General features: G+C 50.0%; 2 protein-coding genes across 3 annotated transcripts; one reads left to right on the top strand and one right to left on the bottom strand.

The window, feature by feature from the left end:
* Positions 1–5,722: 5,722 nt before the first annotated feature.
* DERL3 (derlin 3) lies at positions 5,723–10,652 on the top strand. Of its 2 annotated transcripts, none has more exons than XM_039725869.1 (7): positions 5,723–5,883; positions 5,984–6,049; positions 6,550–6,623; positions 7,064–7,157; positions 8,496–8,691; positions 9,143–9,233; positions 9,745–10,652. In XM_039725869.1, the coding sequence occupies exons 1-7, from the start codon at positions 5,791–5,793 to the stop codon at positions 9,857–9,859; spliced, it is 729 nt and encodes a 242-aa protein (XP_039581803.1). In that variant the 5' UTR covers positions 5,723–5,790; the 3' UTR covers positions 9,860–10,652. The 2 variants fall into 2 exon arrangements, with proteins under 2 accessions (XP_039581803.1, XP_039581804.1); XM_039725870.1 differs by having other exon boundaries at positions 5,754–5,883; positions 5,987–6,049.
* Positions 10,653–12,751: 2,099 nt separating this feature from the next.
* Positions 12,752–23,225, bottom strand: SMARCB1 (SWI/SNF related, matrix associated, actin dependent regulator of chromatin, subfamily b, member 1). Its single transcript, XM_039725871.1, has 9 exons — positions 23,123–23,225; positions 22,475–22,504; positions 21,879–22,008; positions 21,149–21,286; positions 20,349–20,476; positions 19,684–19,850; positions 19,055–19,245; positions 14,311–14,442; positions 12,752–13,116 (listed from the first exon to the last, which is right to left on the bottom strand). The coding sequence occupies exons 1-9, from the start codon at positions 23,211–23,213 to the stop codon at positions 13,077–13,079; spliced, it is 1,047 nt and encodes a 348-aa protein (XP_039581805.1). The 5' UTR covers positions 23,214–23,225; the 3' UTR covers positions 12,752–13,076.
* Positions 23,226–23,433: the final 208 nt, after the last annotated feature.

The raw sequence follows: 23,433 nt of genomic DNA, 5'->3' as shown, positions 1-23,433 counted from the left end.
TTATGTAAGTTCAAGGCACTGTATAAGAACTTCAGGAAATGAGCTTCATCACAGAGGTTTCTCAGGGCAGGGACCCAATGCTGACAGAGCTTCTGCTACCACACAGAGGCACTGGGACACTTTCCAGGCAGTGGAGATCCATGGGAGCTGAGTCCTGTGAGGACACGAGGGCTGAGACAGCCAAGGGAACTTGCTGCTTTCCCTTGCTAGCTGGGATTTTTGGATGTCAGAAGAACAGCTGTGTGTTCTGTGTGTTGGATCAGCAGTCTGCCTTTTCCTCCACCTGATAAGCACTACAGCTTCTCTGGGAAAACTGAGAAAACTCAAAGTACTAAAAATAATGGAAATACATTTTTTTCCAGTCCATTGTGAGCTGTAGGTCGTGCTGTAGCTGAACTATTTATTTCCCTTCCATCTCTATATCAGACACTGATACAGGCACTTGGTTGAAACTGAGTGACCTCAAGGCCAGAAGGAACAAAGTCCTTGCCTGAACAAAATCTCTTCTGTATGTGAGAGAAGAGCATTTAGACTCTACCAAATGGCATCAAATATTGCTGAAAGTTCCCGTCAGAGGAGAGGAAAATGTGTGCAGCAGTGTCAGAGTGTCAGACTCATCCTGCTTTCTTATTTAACAGTCCCTTCAGACAGAGCTTTTCATTAGAGCTGTGCCCTGGCTCACTGAGAGGCAGCTGGACTGGGACACACAGTCCTGCCTCTGTGAAAACCAAAGCACAAACACCTTTTCTGACTCCTTGTAGGGGTCTCCAGCAGCTGACAGCACACTCAGTTGATGTGCTGCTGTTGTGAGCTGAGCACAGACCATTTTTATAAGACACAAGCATTGTTTTTCAGTTCTCTTGTTGATTTGGCCACAGTGCTTATGAAATGGATGTTACAAAATAAAGGGCCCTGAAGGATATTCCCTACTGACAGCTGTGGGAGGTGACCTGTGGTGTAGGGGACAGATCACAAGTCAGAAGAATTTAACAAGAATTATTAAACACTGGAGAAAAATAACTGTGCAGAGAGACAGACATTTTCTTGTTTGATGTCTTCAACTCATGATCAGAAGCTGTTTTGGAAGAGGTGCTTTATTTGGATATGTGATGATGCTCTGCTCCAGGGGATTTAAATGAGATCTTTCTCATGCCAGACACAAAGATGTATTTTTGAACTAAAAACCATAGGAAATAAAAATAATATTAACTGTGATTTACAGCAAACCCTGTGCAAACCACATGTCCTTGGAGGGCTGAACTCTAAGTGCTATATTTAGTTTCTTTCTAACAAACAAACAAATTTAAAAATCCATCCAATTCTGTATGATTCACTTACTCCTGACTTTAGCCATCACACTCCAGAGTTAGATGATTTGGAACAAGAAATCCTTTAGTGAAGGAGGAAAAATTTATATATGGCTATTACACATGGAAAAGCAAACATTTCAAGTGCCTCAACAGTTATGATTACACAGCTTATCTATGCACAGCGGGTTCATGGAGCTCTTGCACCTCTTGTCCATGCCACCAAGGACTGAGTTTGAGGGCTGGAATAACCTCCTGGCTGGTGTGCCTCACTTGTTCCTAGTGCCAGGGCATCAGGCACATGGAGACCTCTTCTACACCCAGGGTCTCAGGCATGGCACGTCCTGGGGAGCACAGTGGGTGAGACCTTGAGCACAACAGGTCTGAGACACAACACGGGCTCCTGCCCTGGCAGGGGAGTCCCTCACAGTGGGTTTGGGGGTATCTCTGTTTTCACATGAAGGAAAGATTCGGGACTGTAAGCAGGGATGGAGCATTACCCAAGCAAGGGGCTTGGGGTTATGTGGCCAGGGAGCGAATGCTCTCCCTGAGTACCCGACAGCCCAGCTGGAGGAGATGCCTGTGTGTCACCAGGCCAGGCGTGACTCGTCACAGCAGGACACGCTGCAAACCTCATCAGATGAAGCTACAAACACAACGCCAGTGCTGCTGGAGAGCAGAGGGCACACGGCAGGAGCTGGACACTCACAAGTGCGTGCCTGGGGCTGTTTCCCTGCCCCACCAGCTGCAGTGGGGTGAGCGCCCTGCCAAGGGCCTGTGCTGACACGGCACAGCTCCTTTCATCCTGCGAGCCCCGACTGCCGTGCTGGGCAAAATGGGAGCTGCTGCCTTTAAACAAAGCAGCTGCTTATCCTTGAAACAATTAGAGGCGGCAGTTAGATCTTGAACTCGTTACTGAGCCCAAAACAATTATGATAAAAACAAGTTCCAGATGGGCTCAAAAGGAGTTGTTTTTGTCTTTACTGAATTAGAATGGATTCCATGTCTTCAAGTTCCTCTGGTATTTATGGACAGGAAACATGAATTACACACAATAATTTACTACAAACAAAAGAGATGACCGCTGCAACAGCCCATTTGTCTTTGCTCATGTGCCTTCTTGAGGTTTATGTGCTGTTTAACTCATGGGGAGAGTTAATAGCATTTTTCTCTGTTTTCTAATGCTGCAGTTTTGGTTTGCAGAAACTGAGACAGGAAGCTGTTGAATTTGTGCTGCAGGTTTCTGTCACTGAGCCTGCAGATGCACAATGGGTAAATATTGTCTGGCAAAGAGATACCATCATGTTCAGTTCTTCCTTTGAAGGATTTGTGCAAAGGTTACAGTTGGGACTCCTTCTAATTAGCTCCTCTGGCTGCTCCAAGAGCATGCAGACAGAAACCTTTTTCAAAGCCTGTGCAAAAAGGACTGAAGGCTGGGCATCACACATATTTGTATGGAAACTTTGAGTTTCTGACATCTTGGGTTTTGAAGCTGATGCTGACAGCAATTGAGCTGATCCCAAAAGGAAGGGGAGCCCAGCAGATGGCAGGAAGCAATGGCACGTCACTGTGCTGCATCTGCTTGGAGTCCCCAGGCAGGGGCAGGACAAGGCAGGAGGAAATCAGTGAAAAAACTCCTGGGCAGCGTTTTTCTGGCAGTCCCTCTTACCTTCTTGCAGCTGAGACAAAGAGTTTGTCTGTTGTTTTTTCAGTTTTTAGCTAGATTTCATGACTTCATAAAAGGCCACATGCCAGCATCACTGTGAAGGGGTGTGTGTGAACCCAAATGCCTGCGCTGATGGGAACTGGTGGAAGGCCACAATTCCAAAAACACATAAAATGTGACACGGATTGTGATAAAGACTAAAGCTGCCCTGGGCGCACTGTAGTGCATGAAGTCAGCTTGGCTGAGCTCCGAAGGGACTGAGATCATGGGCAGAAAGCAGCCTGGGAACTCAGGGTGACACTGAGATTTGTTTGGCCTCTCCCAGTGGGAGCTGGTGAGCTTCCCAATGCATTTCATCACTTCTCCCCCTTCCCCCATAAACCTCAGAAAACAGGCTTTAAGTAGAAGCCTGGACAAGTGGAGTTCTCCAGTTCTGGCTAGAAAAGAAGGGAAGAGAAAAAAATTGGGAAACTAATTATTACTTTTTTTATTATTATTTTATGCAATGTCTAATTTGCACATAGTCTTTCACAGAGAGTAAGTGAGATTGGTTATTTGGGTTCCCATCTCTGTGGAGCTAGGGAGGGCCTCCTTGCAGCAGAGACTCCCAATATTCATCTCCCAGCCTTGTTTCAAATAAGGAAGAGGTAGGAATCATGGTGCTTGAATTCAGCTTCTGTCTGGCATCCACAAGCAGCAAGAACAGATAGGAAAGCTCTAATTCCCCACCCAAAGGAACAGGATACTTAGTCATTTATTGCATTTATTATCCATTTATTGACTCTCAGCTCTTCAACTCAGTTGCCCGTTCTGCTGGGTTGGGAGCTCTGTGGTGTGCTGGAGGGCTGAGCTGCAGCAGTGCAGCACTGGGGCTGCAACAGCCCCATGAATAAGAGCTCCTGGCCGATGAATTTCCCTGCAAGCTCAGCTCTTCTCAACTGCCAGAGCTCTCACACCGATGCCCAGCTCCCACACAGCCGAGCCCATTGACATCGCTGCACTTTGGGGTGCAAGTTCCTCACTCAGCGCCATTCCCAGCATCCCTAAAGCAGCTCCTCCTTCTCCCCAGCCCCTCAGAGGTGCTCTCAGTGCCCAGGGCACTCGAGCCCATTCTCTGGTCTGACAGACCCCACTGGTCTCATCTTCTCCCCTCTCTCCCCCATTATGTTGCTTTAACCTCATGTCCCATCATCTTCCATCTGGGTTTTGTATTTCATCAAAGGGCAGTCAGGATGGAAGTGGTGGAGGACACAAAGACTCCCTTCCCCCTCGGTAATTTAATTTCCCATTAACTGAGGGTTTAAAGGGAAATCTCAGGGCTCATTAAGGCTCTGATGACAGCTTAACCCTCTCCAGCACAAACCCAACACCAGGCCATTCCTCATCTGAATCCAGGGCTGCTGTAACATTAGACCCGACTGCTGCACAGGGCAGACGGGTCTGGGAAGCACAATCAGCAGGAGAGTGAAGGATGCAGGGTTTCTGGAGATGTGTATCAGCTCCGGCTCTCGGGAGCACTGTCTGTGTGGGACACGTGGGCAGAGACAGACCCTGCTCCTCCCGAGGGCAGAGAGACCCTGCTCCTCCTGAGGGCAGAGACAGACCCTGCGCCTCCATGTGGCAGAGACAGCCCCTGCTCCTCCTGAGGGCAGAGACAGACCCTGCGCCTCCATGTGGCAGAGACAGCCCCTGCTCCTCCTGAGGGCAGAGACAGACCCTGCGCCTCCATGTGGCAGAGACAGCCCCTGCTCCTCCTGAGGGCAGAGACAGACCCTGCGCCTCCATGTGGCAGAGACAGCCCCTGCTCCTCCTGAGGGCAGAGACAGACCCTGCGCCTCCATGTGGCAGAGACAGCCCCTGCTCCTCCTGAGGGCAGAGACAGACCCTGCGCCTCCATGTGGCAGAGACAGCCCCTGCTCCTCCTGAGGGCAGAGACAGACCCTGCGCCTCCATGTGGCAGAGACAGCCCCTGCTCCTCCTGAGGGCAGAGACAGACCCTGCGCCTCCATGTGGCAGAGACAGCCCCTGCTCCTCCTGAGGGCAGAGACAGACCCTGCGCCTCCCGAGGGCAGAGACAGGCCCTGCTCCTCCCGAGGGCCGACAGACCCTGCTCCTCCCGAGGGCCCAGCACAGGCTCTGCTCCTCCCGAGAGCTGCGTGCAGCGCTGCTGCTCCCGGGTCCCCTCAGCACCCGGGGGCACCACACATCTCTCGGTTTCTTCCAGCGGCCTTGACACCTCGGTGCGATCTCGCGCAGCTTGGGCAAGCGCCTCACTGCTCCATCAGGAGCATCCTCTCACTGCAGCATAGGTTCCAGCAGGAATTACTGAAAACCCCAAGCCCTTAGTGAATACAGATCCTTCTGATCAGCCAAGCAAGCGGCAACACACCCGGGCTGAGGCAGCGGCACCGCCGTCCCTCTTCCAGCGGGCTCCTCTCCCTCAGAGCCAGCGGGGGAACACCGCGCTGAGAGCCCCCGGCTCTGGGGGACACTGCGGGGCCGCCGCTGAGCGCAGCGCGGCTCCCTCGGCCGCGCCAGGGGGCGGGCGGAGGCTTCCCCAGCCGGGCGGGTCAGTGTCACTGTCCCGGGACCCGGGGCACAGCCCCGCGTGCCGCCCAAGCCCAGGTGCTCCGCCGCGCTCGGCCCCTCAGCGGCCCCTCAGCCGTCCCGGCCCCTCAGCCGTCCCGGCCCCTCAGCCGTCCCTGCCCCGTCCCGGCCCCTCGGGGATTGGCCGGGCTCTCCCCGCGGGGGCGGGGCGCGCGGCGGCGCGGGGGGGGCGTTAAAGGCGCCGCGTCGGGCGGGCGGAGCGGCGCGGCCATGGCGTACCAGGGCTTCGCGCAGGAGTACCTGGGCATGCCGGCCGTGACCCGCGCCTACACCACCGCCTGCGTGCTCACCACCGCCGCCGTGGTGAGCGGGGGCCGCGCCGGGGGGCGGGGGGCCGCGGGGCGGGGGCCGGGCCCGGCCGAGGGCAGCGGGTGATGGCAGCTGCTCTGCCTGTCTCCCACAGCAGCTGGAGTTCATCACCCCCTTCCAGCTGTACTTCAACCCCGACCTCATCTTCAGGAAGTTCCAGGTGAGGCCTCGCTCGGGCCCCGGGTGCTGTGTCATCCGGGGCTCGTGTCCCGCTGCTCCACACGGCGGCCCGGCTCGGCACGGGCACCTGCGAGCCCGGGGCTCCTTCAGCCTTCCTGCCGCGCACACCGCCCTGGCCCTTCCTCAAACCCATCTCTCTCCCCGCTGATACACCGTGTGTGGCTGCTGGAGAGGGCTTTGTTGTAGAGAGGCATGAAAAGTAATTGATTGGGCTCTGGGTGCTGAATTTGGCTGTTTGACCTCTCTAGAGAGGTAGAGAAATCTTCTTCACCACACCTGGAAAGGTGAGACAGTCTGATGTATCAGGGTGCCACGTAAGGAGGAACCACTGGAGGATGGAGCAGCTGTCCTGGGTAGTTCTGAAGGGGCAGGTGCATGTCTGAGCATTCATTCCCTGTGGACACTGTGATGGGCTGCCCTGCGTGTCATGAGGAGAGACCTCTGTCCACCTCCTTTTCTCTCTCCTCTCTTCTCTTTCAGATATGGAGGCTGATCACCAACTTCCTCTTTTTTGGGCCCCTGGGATTCAGTTTCTTTTTCAACATGATATTTCTGTATCCTTTGGTCTCAGTGAAGTTCTCTGCTCCCATTTTGGCTTAGATGCAACTCCCCCCATCCATCTTCCTCCCCAGCATGGCTTGCCTTGGCAGCACTCTGGGGCTGTGGGTCCTTCCCTTGGCTCTTGAATTGAAGTCCTCCTGCCCCTCCATCTGTGCTTGCTGCAGGGCAGACCCTGCCTAAAGGGAAGCTGGCAGTGCTGCTGCCGTGCCCTTGCTGGAGAGCAGTGTCCATTCCTGGGGTGAGCTCTGGCTGAAGCACAGCACTGCCTCTGCCCCAGGGGTCAGTGGGGTGAAGCTTGCGCTGCTCTGCTCTGGGCTGAGCTCCCTGGGATGCAAGAGCTTGCAGCAGCTTGTTCTGGGCAGTCCTGCTGTGGGCCCAGGGTGGCCAGCTGTTAATTTCCTATACTGCAACCCCTCCCTTCTCCTGCCCTCAGGTACAGGTACTGCCGCATGCTGGAAGAAGGCTCCTTCCGTGGGAGGACGGCTGACTTTGTCTTCATGTTCCTCTTTGGAGGCTTTCTCATGACAGTATCCTTTTGGGCTGCCTGAGGCTCCTCGCTGTCTCTGAGACGCTGTGGGCAGTGTGGGGCTTGTCTGTGTCCAGGTGTGCTGTGGAGCAGGTGCCTGCCTGCTGAGCAGCACAGCTGCTTCACAAACCTCCTTGGTGCCCCAGGGCAGAGGGCCTGTGCCCCAGGCTGCCAGCCGTGCCCTGAGGCCTGGGAGAGCTCTGCTGAGCAGGTGGAGCAGGGGCAGCTTCTGGCTGCATGGCACAGCTTGTGCTCCTTGTCTTTCCCACCCTGGGCTTGCCCAGTGCCTCACCCCGTGTGCTTGGAGGAGAAAAGTGCCTGTGGCTGTGCTGCTGTCAGTGCTGAAGGCCCTGGCAAGGGGCTGGGCTGCCCCATCCCTGAAGGACACGTGGCAGAGTGCTCAGGAGGCTCAGCTCAAAAGGAGGCCACGTGTTCTGCTGCAGGAACCTGTCCAGCTGTGCCAGGGCCATGACTGAGCTCTGGTGAGTGCAGCATGGCTGTGCCTGGGTGAGGTGGCTCAGCACAGGGGCAAGAACGTGGAGCCATGAGGACAAGGAGTGGGTTCCCACATACTCAGCACGTGTGAGCCCAGAGCTTGCAGCCTGTCAGTAGCTGGAGTTACCATCACACAGTTCTTAACTTCTTTTCACAACACAGCAATCTGATGGCAAAATTTATTTCCCTCCCAAGCATAAACCTTCTTATCTTCTGCTGTCTTATGCAGATGGCCCAGAGCACTGCTGTCCCCACAGAGCTCTGCATGAAGCTGTGGGAGCCATTAGAATCCAGGTGGCTGCAGCAGCCACATGCTTGGTCAGACTTGGATTTAGAGTCCAACTACAACAAGGGCAGGGGAAAATTTTGCCTTTCTCTGTCTCCTCATGCTCTGAAGAAGAGGACTGTGAATTCCAAGAGCCATCCCACTACTGAACTTCTTCTGTAGAAGGCAGATTCTGGATGTGAGCTAGTTGTTAAGATATACCACTGTCCCAAGTGCTGTAAGAATGTGAAAGCCCTTCTTTGAAGGTCGTTTTGGTGTTCATTTTGCAAAGGTGACTGTAGAGCTCTCTGGTCTCTGGTGGTTGTAGACATCAGCTTAAGGAGTGAGCAACCTGCATGTGCCCTCCAGAGTGTCTTGTTCTGGGGTGGCACGGAGGGAGATGTGTGTGGGGACAGTGGTGCTCAGTATCTCAGCCAGGAGAGGCTTGGTGACATGGGACACATCTGTGAATGCTGTGATAAGTTGTCTCTAGTTTGGGTTTCCTGTCCCAAAGCACGCTGTGCTGCCTGGAGGTGTGCACAGGGTGGGTGGGTTTTTCCTTGACTCGGTAGTTCCCAGCTGTTTGGACTCTTTGCCAGCCTGTTTTTCCTGGGCCAGGCTTTCACCATCATGCTGGTGTACGTGTGGAGTCGCAGGAACCCTTACATCCGCATGAACTTTTTTGGGCTTCTTAACTTCCAAGCCCCCTTCCTGCCCTGGGTCCTGATGGGATTCTCTCTGCTCCTGGGCAACTCCATCATCATCGACCTGCTGGGTAAGTCACAGCTGGTGGGTGATGGCAACAAGGCCACCTTGCAGCCTCAGTGCTCAGTCCCCATCGGTGCCACTGGGACACTGGCACCTCCTCTCGATTCACCTGACCTGAGATGTTGGGTTTCCCAAGTGAGCTGCCTGGGTTTCTGGGTGGCTGAGCTCAGGCCTGGGCTTTTGCTTGTGACCTGCTTTTTGGTGTGTCAGTCTGTGGAGGTAAAACTGGGTATGCTGAGCTCTGACACTGCTGTGTCTGGTCTCCTGGGTGTGCAATGCTGCCCTCAGGCTAATGGGCTCCCTGCCTGCTGATCACAGCAACCTGCAGCATCCCTGGCTCTGGAGGAGCTGGATGTGGGCACACAGTTGGGGGGTTCTTAAGAGTTTGGCCCAGCAGCTCTGGTTCAGCTGGCAAAGGAGTTGCAGCTGTGGCTGACCTTGGTGCCATCTCTCCCCAGGGATTGCAGTGGGTCATATCTATTATTTCTTGGAAGATGTTTTCCCCAATCAGCCTGGAGGAAAGAAGTTGCTGTTAACCCCCAGCTTTCTGTAAGTAAAGTTGATTCTTCCTGGGCTTTACTGTGGGCTTTCTCAACTTGATCACTTCCATAGCAAACTGTGACCGTAAGAGGCAACTGCCTGCTGCCAGCACCTCAGCTCCACAGGCCATGGATTGCTGCACTATTTGCACATTATATACCTGTGTACAGGGCCCACACAGCAGCTGCTGCTACCTTCAGCTTGCTGGTAGAACTAGAATCTGCTTACTGCTTGTGGAAATGCTGGATGGAGGCAGGATTTTTTCTGATGTAGTTTCATAGTTTAAGAAAGCAGAATAGTTCTGCTCTGTGCACTGACAATCAGCTCTGAGCTGGTGATCAAGGAAGGAGGTACTGTCATCACTGTGTGTTGAGCTGAGCCCAGGAATGGTTGGTGATGCTGCAATGGGCCAGTGGCTGTGGCTGACAGAGGGCCAGGGTGTTCCTAGGAGGGCTGGGGGTTTGTCATCCTCAGCTCAGATTCCTAACCTGCCTGCTGGGACGGGCATGTCCCTTGCCAGGAAGATGGTTTTTGACACACCTGAAGAGGATCCCAATTACAACCCTCTCCCTGAGGATCGTCCAGAACACCAGCCTAGAGACCACGACCAGAACGAGCAGCAGCATCCACAGTAGCATGGGGAACTTCTTCATGTGGCCAGACTCCTCCCTCCTGGCTGGACTGTGGCTGTGGCCCAGAGATCCCACTGGAATAACACCAGTTGCCATTCCGATGTGTAGTGTGTCGCTGTTTGTGTGGGTAGCCCATCCTCCCCCTGCACCAAGTGGATCCACAGAGCTTTGCACACAAGAACTGAATGCTTAGAGCTGTTCTAGGGACAGGGCTGAAGCTGTGATGGCTCCTCAGCTCCCTGGTGTGGAATACCTATGACATGGGTGTTAAACCAGTTCCTCCTCCTGCTGTCAATGACTTGCTGTGTGCCAGGTCACTCTTGCCCTCTGTACAAAGGTGCACCTGGCCCTCACTCTTGTGAGACCTCTTTGTGGGCTTTCAGTGAAGTAGTTCTGTACCATGGTAGAATGCAGCTCAGCCTCTTTCTTTCCTTCGTCTCCCACTCCTTTTCTGGTGGTTGTTTCCAAAGAGTCTTTACATTAAAGTCTTTATTTTTCAGTTGTGTGTCCATTTCTGCCAGGGGCAGAGACAGCAAATCATCAGTGGTGGTTTGCTCAAAATTTGCTCAAAACTGCCAGGTTTGGGATTTTCTTTTCTGGTGGGCAAGGCTGGAAGATGCCCTTTCCCTCTTCTCTCAGCAGGGCTGCAGAGCATGAGGAGTGTGGGGGATGTCTAATTGGATAAAGGGGTGCCTGGGAAGGACAAAGGGACTGAGCTGGACACTTGTTCCAGGCAGTGGCTGGAAGCAGCACTTGACACTGGCAATAAAGACTGTCTGCACCTGCAGTGTAATTCCACTCTTGTTGAATTTTTTAGTTCTGAAACTTAAAACATCTGAGTTTCAGGGGAAAATGAAACTAGCTCATCCCTCCCCTGACACCTGTATGCAATGGATCTGATCACTCTTGCTAACACAGTACCCAGTGCTTGTACCCAACCTCAGAGGAGTCTGCACACATTGAATCTTACAGCAGCTCACTCTAACAGTGCTGCCTGCTCAGACCTGCAAACCACCACCAAACTATGAAATGGGAGCAACCAGCATCTGATTAAGCACACACACAGAACCCCGCACACACCAACTCCCCCTCCCCAGTGGTCTTCCAATAAAACACTATCAAAGCTCAGACCTGATTTGAACAAACTCTTGGTGCACTTATGCTTCCCTCTGCAAAGAGGCTGAGAGGCCTGTGCTGGTGGCAGTTTGTTCTAGAAGATACAGTGGCACTAAGAGTAATGACAACAGAGCTGGGGTTTCAGTCCCTAGAAGGAGTTTCTCTTTGAAGTCTCCAGATGTTGTTGTAAAGTGCCTGAGATGGGGCTTTGAAATTTAAGTGGGGCTGTGCTTTTAGGTGGGGTACCAGATAAACCCAAGGCATTGTGATTGCAGAGCAAGAAAGCTGCTCCTGGCTGTTCCCCATAGTCCTAATGCTACATGAAGAAAGCTGGCTGCAGTTCCCATCTTTCTCAACTGTCCTGCTTTGTCCCTGGCTGCTCTGAGGAACAATTTGTACAGCCTCTCGGGCCTTGAGAAGCAGAGAGGTGCTGCAATCCTTGAGTGCCTGCACCTCATTGTGAACTTGAGGATTAGTAATCACAAACTTCACAGCAATTAAAAAAACTGCACCACAGATGCTAATTCAAGGCTACAGCAGTTTCACACTTATTTTAGTCAAATTCCCTGAAGAGGCTGCTGGCAGAAGTCCCCAGTCATATAACAAAGGAAGGCTGAAGTGTTCTCAGGAAGGCTCAGAGTTTTTATGTCCATGAGCCAAAACATGTTTTACATGGGAGGCTAAGGTTTGTCTTCCTTGCTCAAATAACCTTTTAACCTCTCTAATATGAAGTAATACATGGAGTACCACTCTGGAACAGGAGCCTAGGATAAGACTGAATAATATTAGTACTAAATTGCAAGTTTTCAGTTTCTGCAGACTAACATCTGGAAAAAGTTCCCTCCCACCCAGGAATCAGAACTGGCTCTGTTATTACTCAAGTCTAAACATGATAAATTAAGGCCAGAAAGTGTTTTTTGACTGTGCTAGCAGGGTGGGTGGATCAGCAAGGATCATAAGACCTATGGCTTTATCATAAAGGCCTGAACATAACTGTCAGGCTGCCAGCAAAATCTGCCTTGCTTGCAAGACTCATCAGTTCTGGCAGTGAATGGTAGGAACTCTATCAAAGAGATGGGGTACCTCAACAGTAAGACAGATTCTAATTAGTTGGTAAGCAAGCTTGGATTTTTCTTTAAATCTCACTTCAGTGGAGAAGTTTGTTTTTAAACTCCCTAGAGAAAGACAGGTTGTTTCTTGGGTTGCAAAATCCTGACACTGCAGTGCTAAGGGCATTCACGACACCCACTGTGCTTTGAGTGCTCTGTGCAGTGCAGCTGGCAGTGTTGTGTGCTGACAGTGACCACAGCAAAGGCAATGGCTGCAGAGAAGCTCCAATCTCAGTGACTGGAGGCTTTGCCTGCTGTGCCAGTGCACAGACTGTGCTGTTTTCCAGATGCACTCTTCACAAACCAGGCTGACATCTGACAGAAATGGCCCTTAAGTCTGTGATTTCAGTTAAACTCTTCTACCTTGTTGAGTAAACCAGCTGAATACCTCCCTGAGGTCATTACAGACTGTGCCAAGTCTGGTAACAGACCAACCCTTAGAGTGTGTGCTGCTTCTAGTTCTAAATCTCCTCCTCACTTTCCCCTGCACCAAAAGGTTTTGGGCTGTTGTACCTGTTGAAGTAAAGCACTCAGGAAAAGTGAATGCATGTGAGTGTTCAGCACTTTACCCAAAAGCATTAATATTAGGCCCTGGGACTGCTCAGTTACCAGAACAGCACAAAACATGGTGAGATTCACTGTTCATGCAAACTGACTGAACTCAGCCTACGTTGTATGCATTCCTTTTATTTAAAAAGTTGTCCTAGGAGTGCATGTTGCACCTATAGAAAAGAATGTTTACACTGTCCACACACAGGTATGTAAGGGCTCCAACACCTGCCACAGGTCCCAGCTAGGTCATGCTGCTCACTCAGCATTCTGGGCACGTGGCACTGGGGTGGAGGGGGGCAGAAGTCAGCAGTACTGGGAACTCGTGGCAAGTGGAATGTGTGTCCCCTTCAGAGACAGAAAGACCCCTGCCAATTCTAGATCCATCTGGGGAGAGGAATAGGGATAAAGTCTGTAGGAAGAGCACCAGTGTCACAAGAGGAAGGCTACCAGGCTGGAGCAGTATTGGCCAAACGTCTCATGCGCCTAAGGGAGAGAGAGAGGTACAGTAAGTGCATGTTACAGACATGGGAGGCTGACCAAAAGCAATGCTGCTGGGGAGGCTGCACAGCTTTGTCAGCTTTGTAGACAGGTTTATTCCTAGACAGAACTCCTCAGTCACCTGAGAGTGCCCCTGGTGATAAGGCAAAGACGCTGCTTTCACTAACAGCTGTTAGGGCACTTTTCTCATTAACTTGGATTGAACCAATTGCTACTGTAAACTCTTCAGTCAGCCACACCTGATACACAAAATGACTGTGCTACTGTTAACCAGCAGTTAAAAAAACATCCTGGGAAAGAGCTGAGCCAGTATATTTACTGTTTCTACAATGTATCTTTTGGAGAGATACCAGCCAATGCTTCATATCCGCCAGGAAGAATTTCATCAAGTAGGTGCAAGCTCTCAACTGCTTGTCTAACATCACTCTGCAGGTCTCTGGTGGGCACAGCTTCTCCTGGAACCACACAGTGCTCCCAGTGCTGGCAAACAGGTTGGCATCACTCAGGCTAGAGCTGGGAGCTTGCCCATTGCTACATCAAACTGAACTTTACACTACATAAAAGGAAGCTTTGTGGCAGGATTCTAGGGAGCATGACAGTGCATGGAACTCCAATATGTTTGACTCATGCCTTCCTATACAAGCAACTACCCTGGACAAGATAAGAGCCCAGGAAAACAAAAAAAATGAGTTTAAAAAAAGGAAACTTCCACTCTGGTGGGCACAGCTTCTCCTGGAACCACACAGTGCTCCCAGTGCTGGCAAACAGGTTGGCATCACTCAGGCTAGAGCTGGGAGCTTGCCCATTGCTACATCAAACTGAACTTTACATAAAAGGAAGCTTTGTGGCAGGATTCTAGGGAGCATGACAGTGCATGGAACTCCAATATGTTTGACTCATGCCTTCCTATACAAGCAACTACCCTGGACAAGATAAGAGCCCAGGAAAACGAAAAAAAAAATGAGTTTAAAAAAAAGGAAACTTCCTGCAAACAGATGGTAGAGCAGACATTTCAATGGAGGAAGGTGATGACAGCTAAACACCCTGAAGCTAAAGCTTCTGTTGTGAGCAAGGCTGACATCCTGCCAGTTAGCTCTCAGTAGGGAAAGACAAACATCAAAGCTTGGAGCTTCTGTCCAAGGGACAGGCCAAGAGAACTGTCCAAAGCAGTGGCAGTACCTTGTGTTCCTGTCCTGGTCTCTGATCTTCTTCTCCATCTCGGCGTCTGTGAGGGTTTCCAGGAGAGGGCACCACTGGTCAGCGTCCCCCGTGTTGCGGATCGCGATCTCCACGGTGGGCAAAGGGTTCTCACTGAGGGCAGGGCACAGGGCAACAAAGCAACATCCATCAGCCACCAGCCCAGGGACAGCAGAGTGTCATTTACAGTGTCTCAGGCTTCAGCATTCCCTCTTTGCTCTGCTTAGTACAGTCTGGTCCCTGGTCACCACAGGCTCCTGGTTACACCCTTGTGGAATCTGAGGTTCCTGGGAAAGCAGCTACACCCATCTCCAGCCACCACTGCAGAGGGATTTGTGCTGGACCTGCAATTCTTTCCCACACAGGCTGTCACATCCCTGGCTGGCAGGGTTCAGCCCCAAAAGGCACAGCTCCTCCCAGGCCCTCAGTCATGGGAGCACTTCTCCCAGCGCAGCCCAGGAGCTGGGAGTGTTCCCAGGGCTCCCTGTCCAGCCTGCCTGTGCTGCAGCTCTCACTTCCTAGCTGGAATTTGCCTAGCACACCCCTGACAGTTCTTCCCTGGCAAAAATCTGCCTTTCCTGGGAGCCTGACACTGCAAAGAGCAGTCTTTTAGGACCTGCTGTGGCTAACAAGCAATGTAACACCAGGCTGTGCCCCAAGTCACAAGATCTGTTCCTCAGAGATTCCTCTGCCCTGACCAGCTGTATTACCACATGCACAAAATATTTACTGCTTCACTAGCTGCTTTTCAGTAAAAGTCAACAGGAACTGACCAAGAGTAGCTTCCCAAATATTGACAGTGGAGCCGGAAGCCCAGCATAAATATAGAGGAGCCTTGGAATGTAAATGTTTGCTTTGAATTCTCCGAAGTGGCTCAGGCTGAGCTGCAGAAGTGTGTGTGTGAGAGGAGCCCTGGGACAGGTGTGCACACACATCTGGCCCCCTCCCCAGGGACGTGCACCCCTACACAGGATTTCAGCACTCTCATTCCCTCAGGAAAGAACTCAAATGCTAATCATCATGGGAACACACAACATCTGCATCAAAGATAATAATCTAAAATAACAAGTCTTCAAAGTAATTCCACCATGAAAAATTAATCCAGGGCCTTTGGTATCTGGTCCAGGGAGGAAGCTTTAATCAAATCTACTTCCAGTACTGCTGCCATCCACTAAACAACACTTAAACCCAGGAATTTCATCTTAGTCCTAGAATGCCACACATTCCAGGCAAAATTAGATATTAACTGGGATTTTGTTAGTGATAGCATGATCTCTACCTCACTATGCATAACACTGAGCATTCACTGAATTAAATAGGGGATGGAAAGCTGGACTCATGCATAACCTCACTGCAAGGCAACTCAGGTACCACATTTCTTTAGCAAAGAATCAGAAAGAAACTGAAAAATCCCTCCTCATTTCCCAGCCTCTACACTAAGACAGCTTCTCCTCCATTGTTTTTTCCTGATGAGGAGGAAGGTGCTGCTGCCAGAATGGCTGAGGGGCACTGTCAGCTGCAGGGATCCCAGAAGAGCAAGGCACTGCCTCAGGCAGCAGTGTCAGGGGCACACCACAAAGCAGGGAGACATCACCTTTTGGAAAGGTGACTCCTCAGGCACGTGGGTTTGGTGTGTGGGAGAACCTGTGCCATCACTCAGGTCTCAAAGGCAAAACTGGCTGTGAGGTGCTGTGTGCTGCCACCAGAAACACTCAGCACACAGGAGGGAACACCACAGCCCACACTGCCCCGAAAATCCCACAGCAGCACTCACCTGTGTGCCTCCAGTCCTGCCTGCCACTGGACCTCAGGCTCTCCTTGTTTTGCACAGAGCAGCCCAGCTGAAAAAAGTGCCCTGGCTTTCATCAACTAAAAGACAGTTTCACTTCTCCCTCAGATGATTAAGAGGCACATGATTTCTCAAAATCCCCAGTCCCTTGAGACACTAAAGTTCCTTTGATACATCTAAAGCAGACCTTTCCTTACATCAACAGAATGATTTTGGAGCAACCACCACTCCTGTGGTTTGGAAATTCAGGAACTAACCAACCACAGAACCCAAATATTATTAATCACTGTAAGGTTTCAAAAGTACTCCTTTGCTAGAAGAAAAAAGGGAAGAGAGGAGGACATGTTTGTACTATGACAAAAATAAATGAGGTTTCAATTAGGTGGTTTTTTCTCTCTGAACAGCTCATGTCTATGTACTTTGTTCTGGTGGGGTTCCTTTTTTAGATTTTGTTCCCCCTCTTGCAATACTGCCACAGTGTAGAGAAGGCCTGAAATCTGCCTGTTTGAACTACCCTAAGAGCAATCACCCTTGGGTACCATGGCCCAACATATGTTTTTGGAGACAATAGTGAAGCTGGCATTAACATGAGCCTGGGCAGTACTGACTAAATCTTCACTTGCTGCAAGTTCCAGCAACTGAGCAGAAGCAAAGGGAGAAATGAACCCCATCCCAAGAGCCAACACCACACAGATTGCTTTCTTGGATATCTGCAGTAGATGGAGGAGCACAGGCAGGAGGGACAGACACTTCACTGCAGGCCACAATGCAGACACAGCATGGGTCAGGCTCTCATCTACCACCCTGCCAGCTCCCATCACTCCTCAGGAATGCCCACCCCACTGCTTTGTTGTTGTTGCAGGATGTAGTTCCCAAGCCAGAACTGCAAGTATCAGTCCAAGGCTGTGGAGGGAAAGGTAGAAGGCACCTCCCACCTTCCAAGGGATATCAGCAAGATGAACACACAATCTAACAATTTAATTCAGAGCTCAATTCACATGTGCCAAAGGGTCCCTTTCCATTTTCTAACATGAATCACTCTGGGGATCACTTTAGAACCAGGCAGTTGCTGTGAAAGACTGGCAGGATAAAAACCATACCTAGAGGAAGCAGAGTGAGGCCAGTGCAAGAGCAACTAGGCCAGAGCAGATCAGGGTCTATTTCTCACAGAAGGCTGACCAGACAGGAAACTTTTGGATGGAGCAGGATGAAGGAGCAGAGCTCATGGCAGCAGCCAGCTTCCCCACAGTCTCCAGCTCCTCTTTGCTTACTCCCACTCCAACTACTCCTGTCCTCTGCCTGAGGTAGAGTGGGGCTGGGCACGTTTCCCTGGGCTGCTTGCTTGAACTGACCCCTACAAAACTGGTGTCAACAGCACCATTCCCTCCTCTGCAAATACAGCATTTGCTGAACTCTTAAACTTCCTTGACTGTCACCATGACCCACGGTCACAAACCCTCAGAGTGTACATTAAAGGACTGTTACAGCTGCAGACTCAGCACTGTGCTGTGGATAACATCAGTGCAGGAACTCACCACAGAATGCTGCACAGCACAACTGGAAGCCACACAGATTGCTTTCTTGGATATCTGCAGTAAATGGAGGAGCACCGGCAGGAGTGAAAGACCCTTCACTGCAGGCCACAATGCAGACACAGCATGGGTCAGGCTCTCATCTACCACCCTGCCAGCTCCCATCACTCCTCAGGAATGCCCACCCCACTGCTTTGTTGTTGTTGCAGGATGTAGTTCCCAAGCCAGAACTGCAAGTATCAGTCCAAGGCTGTGGAGGGAAAGGTAGAAGGCACCTCCCACCTTCCAAGGATATCAGCAAGATGAACACACAATCTAACAATTTAATTCAGAGCTCAATTCACATGTGCCAAAGGGTCCCTTTCCATTTTCTAACATGAATCACTCTGGGGATCACTTTAGAACCAGGCAGTTGCTGTGAAAGACTGGCAGGATAAAAACCATACCTAGAGGAAGCAGAGTGAGGCCAGTGCAAGAGCAACTAGGCCAGAGCAGATCAGGGTCTATTTCTCACAGAAGGCTGACCAGATAGAAAACTTTTGGATGGAGCAGGATGAAGGAGCAGAGCTCATGGCAGCAGCCAGCTTCCCCACAGTCTCCAGCTCCTCTTTGCTTACTCCAACTACTCCCTGTCCTCTGCCTGAGGTAGGGTGGGGCTGGGCACGTTTCCCTGGGCTGCTTGCTTGAACTGACCCCTACAAAACTGGTGTCAACAGCACCATTCCCTCCTCTGCAAATACAGCATTTGCTGAACTCTTAAACTTCCTTGACTGTCACCATGACCCACGGTCACAAACCCTCAGAGTGTACATTAAAGGACTGTTACAGCTGCAGACTCAGCACTGTGCTGTGGATAACATCAGTGCAGGAACTCACCACAGAACGCTGCACAGCACAACTGGAAGCCATTTAGGAGACAAATTACAAGGCTGACTAATGAAACCTGAAAATGCTGCATTCCAGCTGTGAGAAAGGCCTGTGATCAACCCACATCTGACATCAGCCTGGGCAGAGAGGTACATTTTCATCAGCCTAAGTTCAAACAACCAAAGCTAGAAACAGTGGATGGCCCAAGTTAGGCAAAGCCAACAGAATAAAAAATGTATCTGGGGCTCATCATGACTTTACATTAGAAGAGGGGCTATCCCTGTTAATTAATTCTGGCAACAGAAGCTGACATTTCATCAATATTTGGTCCTGAAATGTATTAGACCCATTGGGAAAAGATATTTAGGCACAAGCACCAAAAAAAAAAATGTTAAGATGGACAGAATGGGTGTAAGCCATAAGGACTAATTTCAAACAAAACCTTCCTAATCAGGTCAGCTGTTTTCAGATGCATTGATGCAAATGCCCATGAAGTACAAACACCCCCAGAGGCAGACAAGGAGCTGGCAGTTCATACCTGAAGGCATAGGTCTTCTGGTGCCAGCTCAGCTGTCCCCGGATGCTGTAGGCAATAGTCGTGACAAACTCCCCGCCCAGGCCCAGCTCTGAGCACAGCTTCAAGGCAAACTTCTCTGGGGAGTTCTCCTTCTCTGACATGTCCCACTCAAACTGGTCTACGAGGGAGATGTTTCCTACATGGATGTTCAGCTGGAGATAAGGGAAGACACAGGTTATTTGTTTCCACTTTCACAAGTTTTGTCCAAGGTGATTGAACTGATGAGGCAGAGGCTGAAGAGAACAGAGCAGTAACTCCTAGCTCATCTGCAGAGCTCTTTAAGTGAATTCTTCATTTCAGTAGCATGAAGACAACTCAGCATTGCTCACCAAGGTTCAGCTCTTCCAAAGGAAGATGAAGTTCAGTTAAAATGGAACTATTCCAACATCTCAAAGGCTGGGCACACAGATGTTTAATCATCTGTCACCTTAGTTCTGTTCCCAATATACAGGACAAAGGGGAATCTGGTTGGAGGACTGGAATTAAGAGCTCCTTTGCTCTGAGGGAAGCTTTTGTACTCTTAGTCCCCTATAACATAACTGGAGAAACCCAAATGGTTCAGCCCTCATTCTACTGCCTTGCTGTGTTACCTTAATGATAACTCGTTGGTCTGACTGATCCTCCAGGATGCTGTCAGTCGGGTACGACTCGATCTGCTGTCGGATGGCAGAGGCAATGGCAGGGACAAAGGTCAGAGGATTCAAATCCAGGTCATCACAAAGAATCTCGGAGAACATTTCTGGGGTCATCAGTTTTTCTGTTACAGAACAAGAATGAACACTGTGAACTTCAGTTCACAAATGAATGTCTGCCTCTTACGGAACACACAAAATCCCACAGGGAAGGTGACAAAGGGAATCCCAAATGCATTACCTTTTGCTTTTAAAAGGGTGTTTTGTACCAGGTCTGTAAGGGCAGACACACTGATACAGGGACTTAAAGCCTTCTTTACCTGCTCCATGGTATCCAGACAGTGTGGCCACAGAAGCCACAGTCATTAACCCCAGCTAAGAGCACTCTCAGACCACTGAGCTGATGAACTGGCTTGGAAAATCTGCCAGTTAAACTCTTCAGACTACATGTGTCCAGGAATGACTGCAACCCATGGAAGGGCAGAGCATTTGCTAAGAGATGCAAGCACTGAATACACTCCAGAGTGGGAGAGCTTTAAAGCTTTGTCTATATGGGGCAGGGACATTTGGTGATGGACACAACTTTATCTCTCCAGCCTCAGGAAACTCTCTGTGCTACATACCATTCATGTTCCACGTAAATGCATCTCGGAGTTTCTGCCCATCAATTTCCATATCAAGCCTGATTGGAACCAGAACCTCTGGCTGGGATGCATTCTCATGGATCACTGCTGGGTCATGGTCATCAAAGCTGAAGTGGAGAGCAACAACACAGTATATGCAACGAGCACATGACACATCTGGCACCCATATAGGAAAGGCAACATTTGTTGGAAGCAATCCCCACACTCCAACTCTCTGATCTGTCCATAGACAGACTTCTCAAGGCAAGCTTACAGGGCTGTGGCAACTAATACCAGTTTATCACCTTTTATTACATCTATCATAACACACCCCTGCAAATAAAACAAGCAAGTGTTCTAGGATTACACTTATCTTGGTTGCCTTAAGTTTAATAATGGAAAAAAACATTAGTCATGAGCTTCAGCAGCATTTTCCACTAAACAAACTAGATCAAAGTTACTGGTACATATCAGTGAGAAGCAGCCTGCCCCTCACAAAGAGGGTCTGCAGGTTTCTCAAATGACAACTGCTCAGCAAATCAGCAGGAAGTAGAAGGAACTCATCAGGAAAAGAATGAACCATTTTCCTGACAAAAGGAAAGCCTCCACTCTGAGCCATGGATGGCTACTGTAACAGAGCCTCAGGACACACAATTCAACTAAGAACCTCCAAGTTAATGACCTGTAAGTCTTTTGTCAGCTGGGGATATCACAACATTACATGAACTCATCAGTACTACCCTGGCAGCATCTCCTTTTGGTAACTAATCCCACTTTCCAGAAGCAGGAAGCTGTCTTACCACAGAGGGAATGTTCTCTTCTTATCCCTGCCCATGCGGTTCCTGTTGATGGTTGTTGAGCACGGCACAGCATCCAGGTGATGAGAGCTGTTGGGCAGGGTTGGCACCCACTGGTTGTTCCTCTTTGCTTTCTGTTCTCTGAAGGAGACTGGATGTTAACCTGCAGGCCCTCAGCACCACTGCTGCTACTTAAGGAATGGTGTCATTTTAAACTTCAAGTGCTATTACGAGTTCCTGCTATTTTATTCTGGGACCATCAGCATTACTGTTCCACCAGGAACTCATGCTCCACACCAGCCTCTCAGAAGGCCATTCTCCAGCTCACAAATATCCATCAGATATGAATCCAGGTGCACCTTTATAAATACTAGATTCATATTTGGATTTTCTGTCTATACTTTGCAAAAGGACTGCTGAGAAATGCAAGGTCTCCAAAAGGCAGTATGTGCAGAGAGCATTCTGTAAAACATCTGTTACAGATGGAATGCAGTAATTGCAAAAGAAGTTGTATCAACAAACACTTAGATTTTTCTTCCTGTTTTATGTGGGCAGTAACCCAATCCTTACACTCTGGAGATCCCCATTTGCCCAGCACTGCAAATACTGAATGCAGACTGGCAAACAAGCCCTGCACAACAGCCTGGGCTTCTGCAACTCCTGGTGCTTCCTGCCCCAGCTGACACCTTCCAGGCAGCTCTGTTCTGAGCTCAGCCTCATCAGCACTGCTTACCTGAGGTAGGTAGGAGGTTCTGTGCTGATAGACACTGCCTTGTACTTCTCATCATTTCCATCCAAGATCTCTTCCACTTCAGAGGCCTTCAGCAGCGTCACACTGGTGGCTAATGTTGTGTAGCCATGATCTATTACCAGGAAAGATGGCAATAATTAACAGGGGAAAAGGCTACATAGCACTGTAGCATTAACAAGCTACATAGTGACAAACCCTCTCTGTCACTGCAGGAGGGACTAGCACAGAGATACAAGTGTCCTTTGGGCTTCATCTTCTTGTAGATATTTACAAGGCCCAGAAAAAAATCAATGCTCAGTGGACTTAACAGTCAGAAATAGCAAGTCAAGGATTGATAGAAAAGCTGTTAAAGATCTGGGGAAGGGGGAGAGAGCTCAGGACAGCTCTTGCTGAATGACAGAGACCATCTGCATTGGAGGGTCCTGCTAAGGTTCTGAGGAAGGAGAGGAGTTAGGCATGGGATCAGACAGAGATCAGAGGAAGAGGATTAGACATTAATATTATTGCAATAGCACCAAAGGTCACAGAGGACGTTCTTCCTCTAGCACAGCTAAGAACAACACCCAGATGAGACTTACATCTTCGGGGACTGTGAGACCGCTGATTTTCTGTTGGGAGAAGAAAGAAAGCAAGAGGTCAGCAGGATGCTTGGAGGAAAGAGACATAAGCCCAGAGTAAACCATTCTTTTTATTATACTTTAGTCTACAGAACATACAAAAAGTCATATTGCTAAGAAATTTAACTGCTTGCTATTGATCCCTCAACAAAAACAATACCAATATTCTCCCTGTAGCAGTCACATCAGTATAACACCACAAATTCTGGCAGGCACAAACATCCAGCCCCTGCAAGAAGCAAAGTTAAACAAAGATGCACAATGGGGCATCCTTACAACACTCCTGCCTATTTGATAAGAGAGACAAAGACACCCCTCTTAGTCTACAAAAATCTCTTCTGAAATATTGTATGGATTTGGAGATGTGGCTTTTGCTTTGTGCTGAATGTAGCCATGATGGATGTTTCCATTTCAGAACGTTTTTGATCAGGTGCTATTTGTTGCCAGGCTGAGCCAGTGCCACACCGTTGCAGGGTGCTCCATCACTGGGGCAATCTCAAGTGATTCACTCAGCACTCGAGGTGCACAAGCTTCTGCATTGCCAGGAACAGTTTTTCAAGGCAAAAATTTTCTATAAACATTACTGGGGGTGTTAACTCATCTTCTCACCATGCGAGGCCACAATCTTCTTCCTTTCTTCCACCGTGGCCAGGCGCCTCCAGAGCGAGGGGTACCTCTTGTACAGGGAGCCCCGAAACATGCGCAGGTAGTTCCCCACCTGCAGGAAGAGAAGGGGACATGTGGCCTGGTATTCCACTCAGGAGAGTTTCAGCAGAAGCTGGAAGGAATCCAGCTCTTTTTACTGATAAGAAGGACCTCTCAGTTGGGTGGTTTTGTTGGGTTTTTGTGCTGTGTTTGGCATCAAATAGTAGCGATTTTTCTGGCAACACAGAAAACAAAATTTTTATAGCACTTATTTC

This window comes from Passer montanus, unplaced genomic scaffold, assembly GCF_014805655.1.
Source record: "Passer montanus isolate IOZ18808 unplaced genomic scaffold, ASM1480565v1 scaffold57, whole genome shotgun sequence".
In the NCBI taxonomy this organism is placed as follows: domain Eukaryota; kingdom Metazoa; phylum Chordata; class Aves; order Passeriformes; family Passeridae; genus Passer; species Passer montanus.
Note: the sequence above shows the minus strand (reverse complement) of the source record. Positions and strands in the feature narration are given on the sequence as shown.

Excerpts from the sequence above, each read along its gene's own strand:
- DERL3 (XM_039725869.1), top strand. The coding sequence starts at position 5,791 with ATGGCGTACCAGGGCTTCGCGCAGGAGTACCTGGGCATGCCGGCCGTG. Across the intron at positions 7,158-8,495 it reads TTGGAGGCTTTCTCATGACA|CTGTTTGGACTCTTTGCCAG; the intron begins GTATCCTTTTGG and ends GGTAGTTCCCAG. Across the intron at positions 9,234-9,744 it reads CTGTTAACCCCCAGCTTTCT|GAAGATGGTTTTTGACACAC; the intron begins GTAAGTAAAGTT and ends GTCCCTTGCCAG.
- SMARCB1 (XM_039725871.1), bottom strand. The coding sequence starts at position 23,213 with ATGTTTCGGGGCTCCCTGTACAAGAGGTACCCCTCGCTCTGGAGGCGC. Across the intron at positions 19,851-20,348 it reads ATTTACGTGGAACATGAATG|AAAAACTGATGACCCCAGAA; the intron begins GTATGTAGCACA and ends GTTCTGTAACAG. Across the intron at positions 14,443-19,054 it reads CAGAAGACCTATGCCTTCAG|TGAGAACCCTTTGCCCACCG; the intron begins GTATGAACTGCC and ends CCCTGCCCTCAG.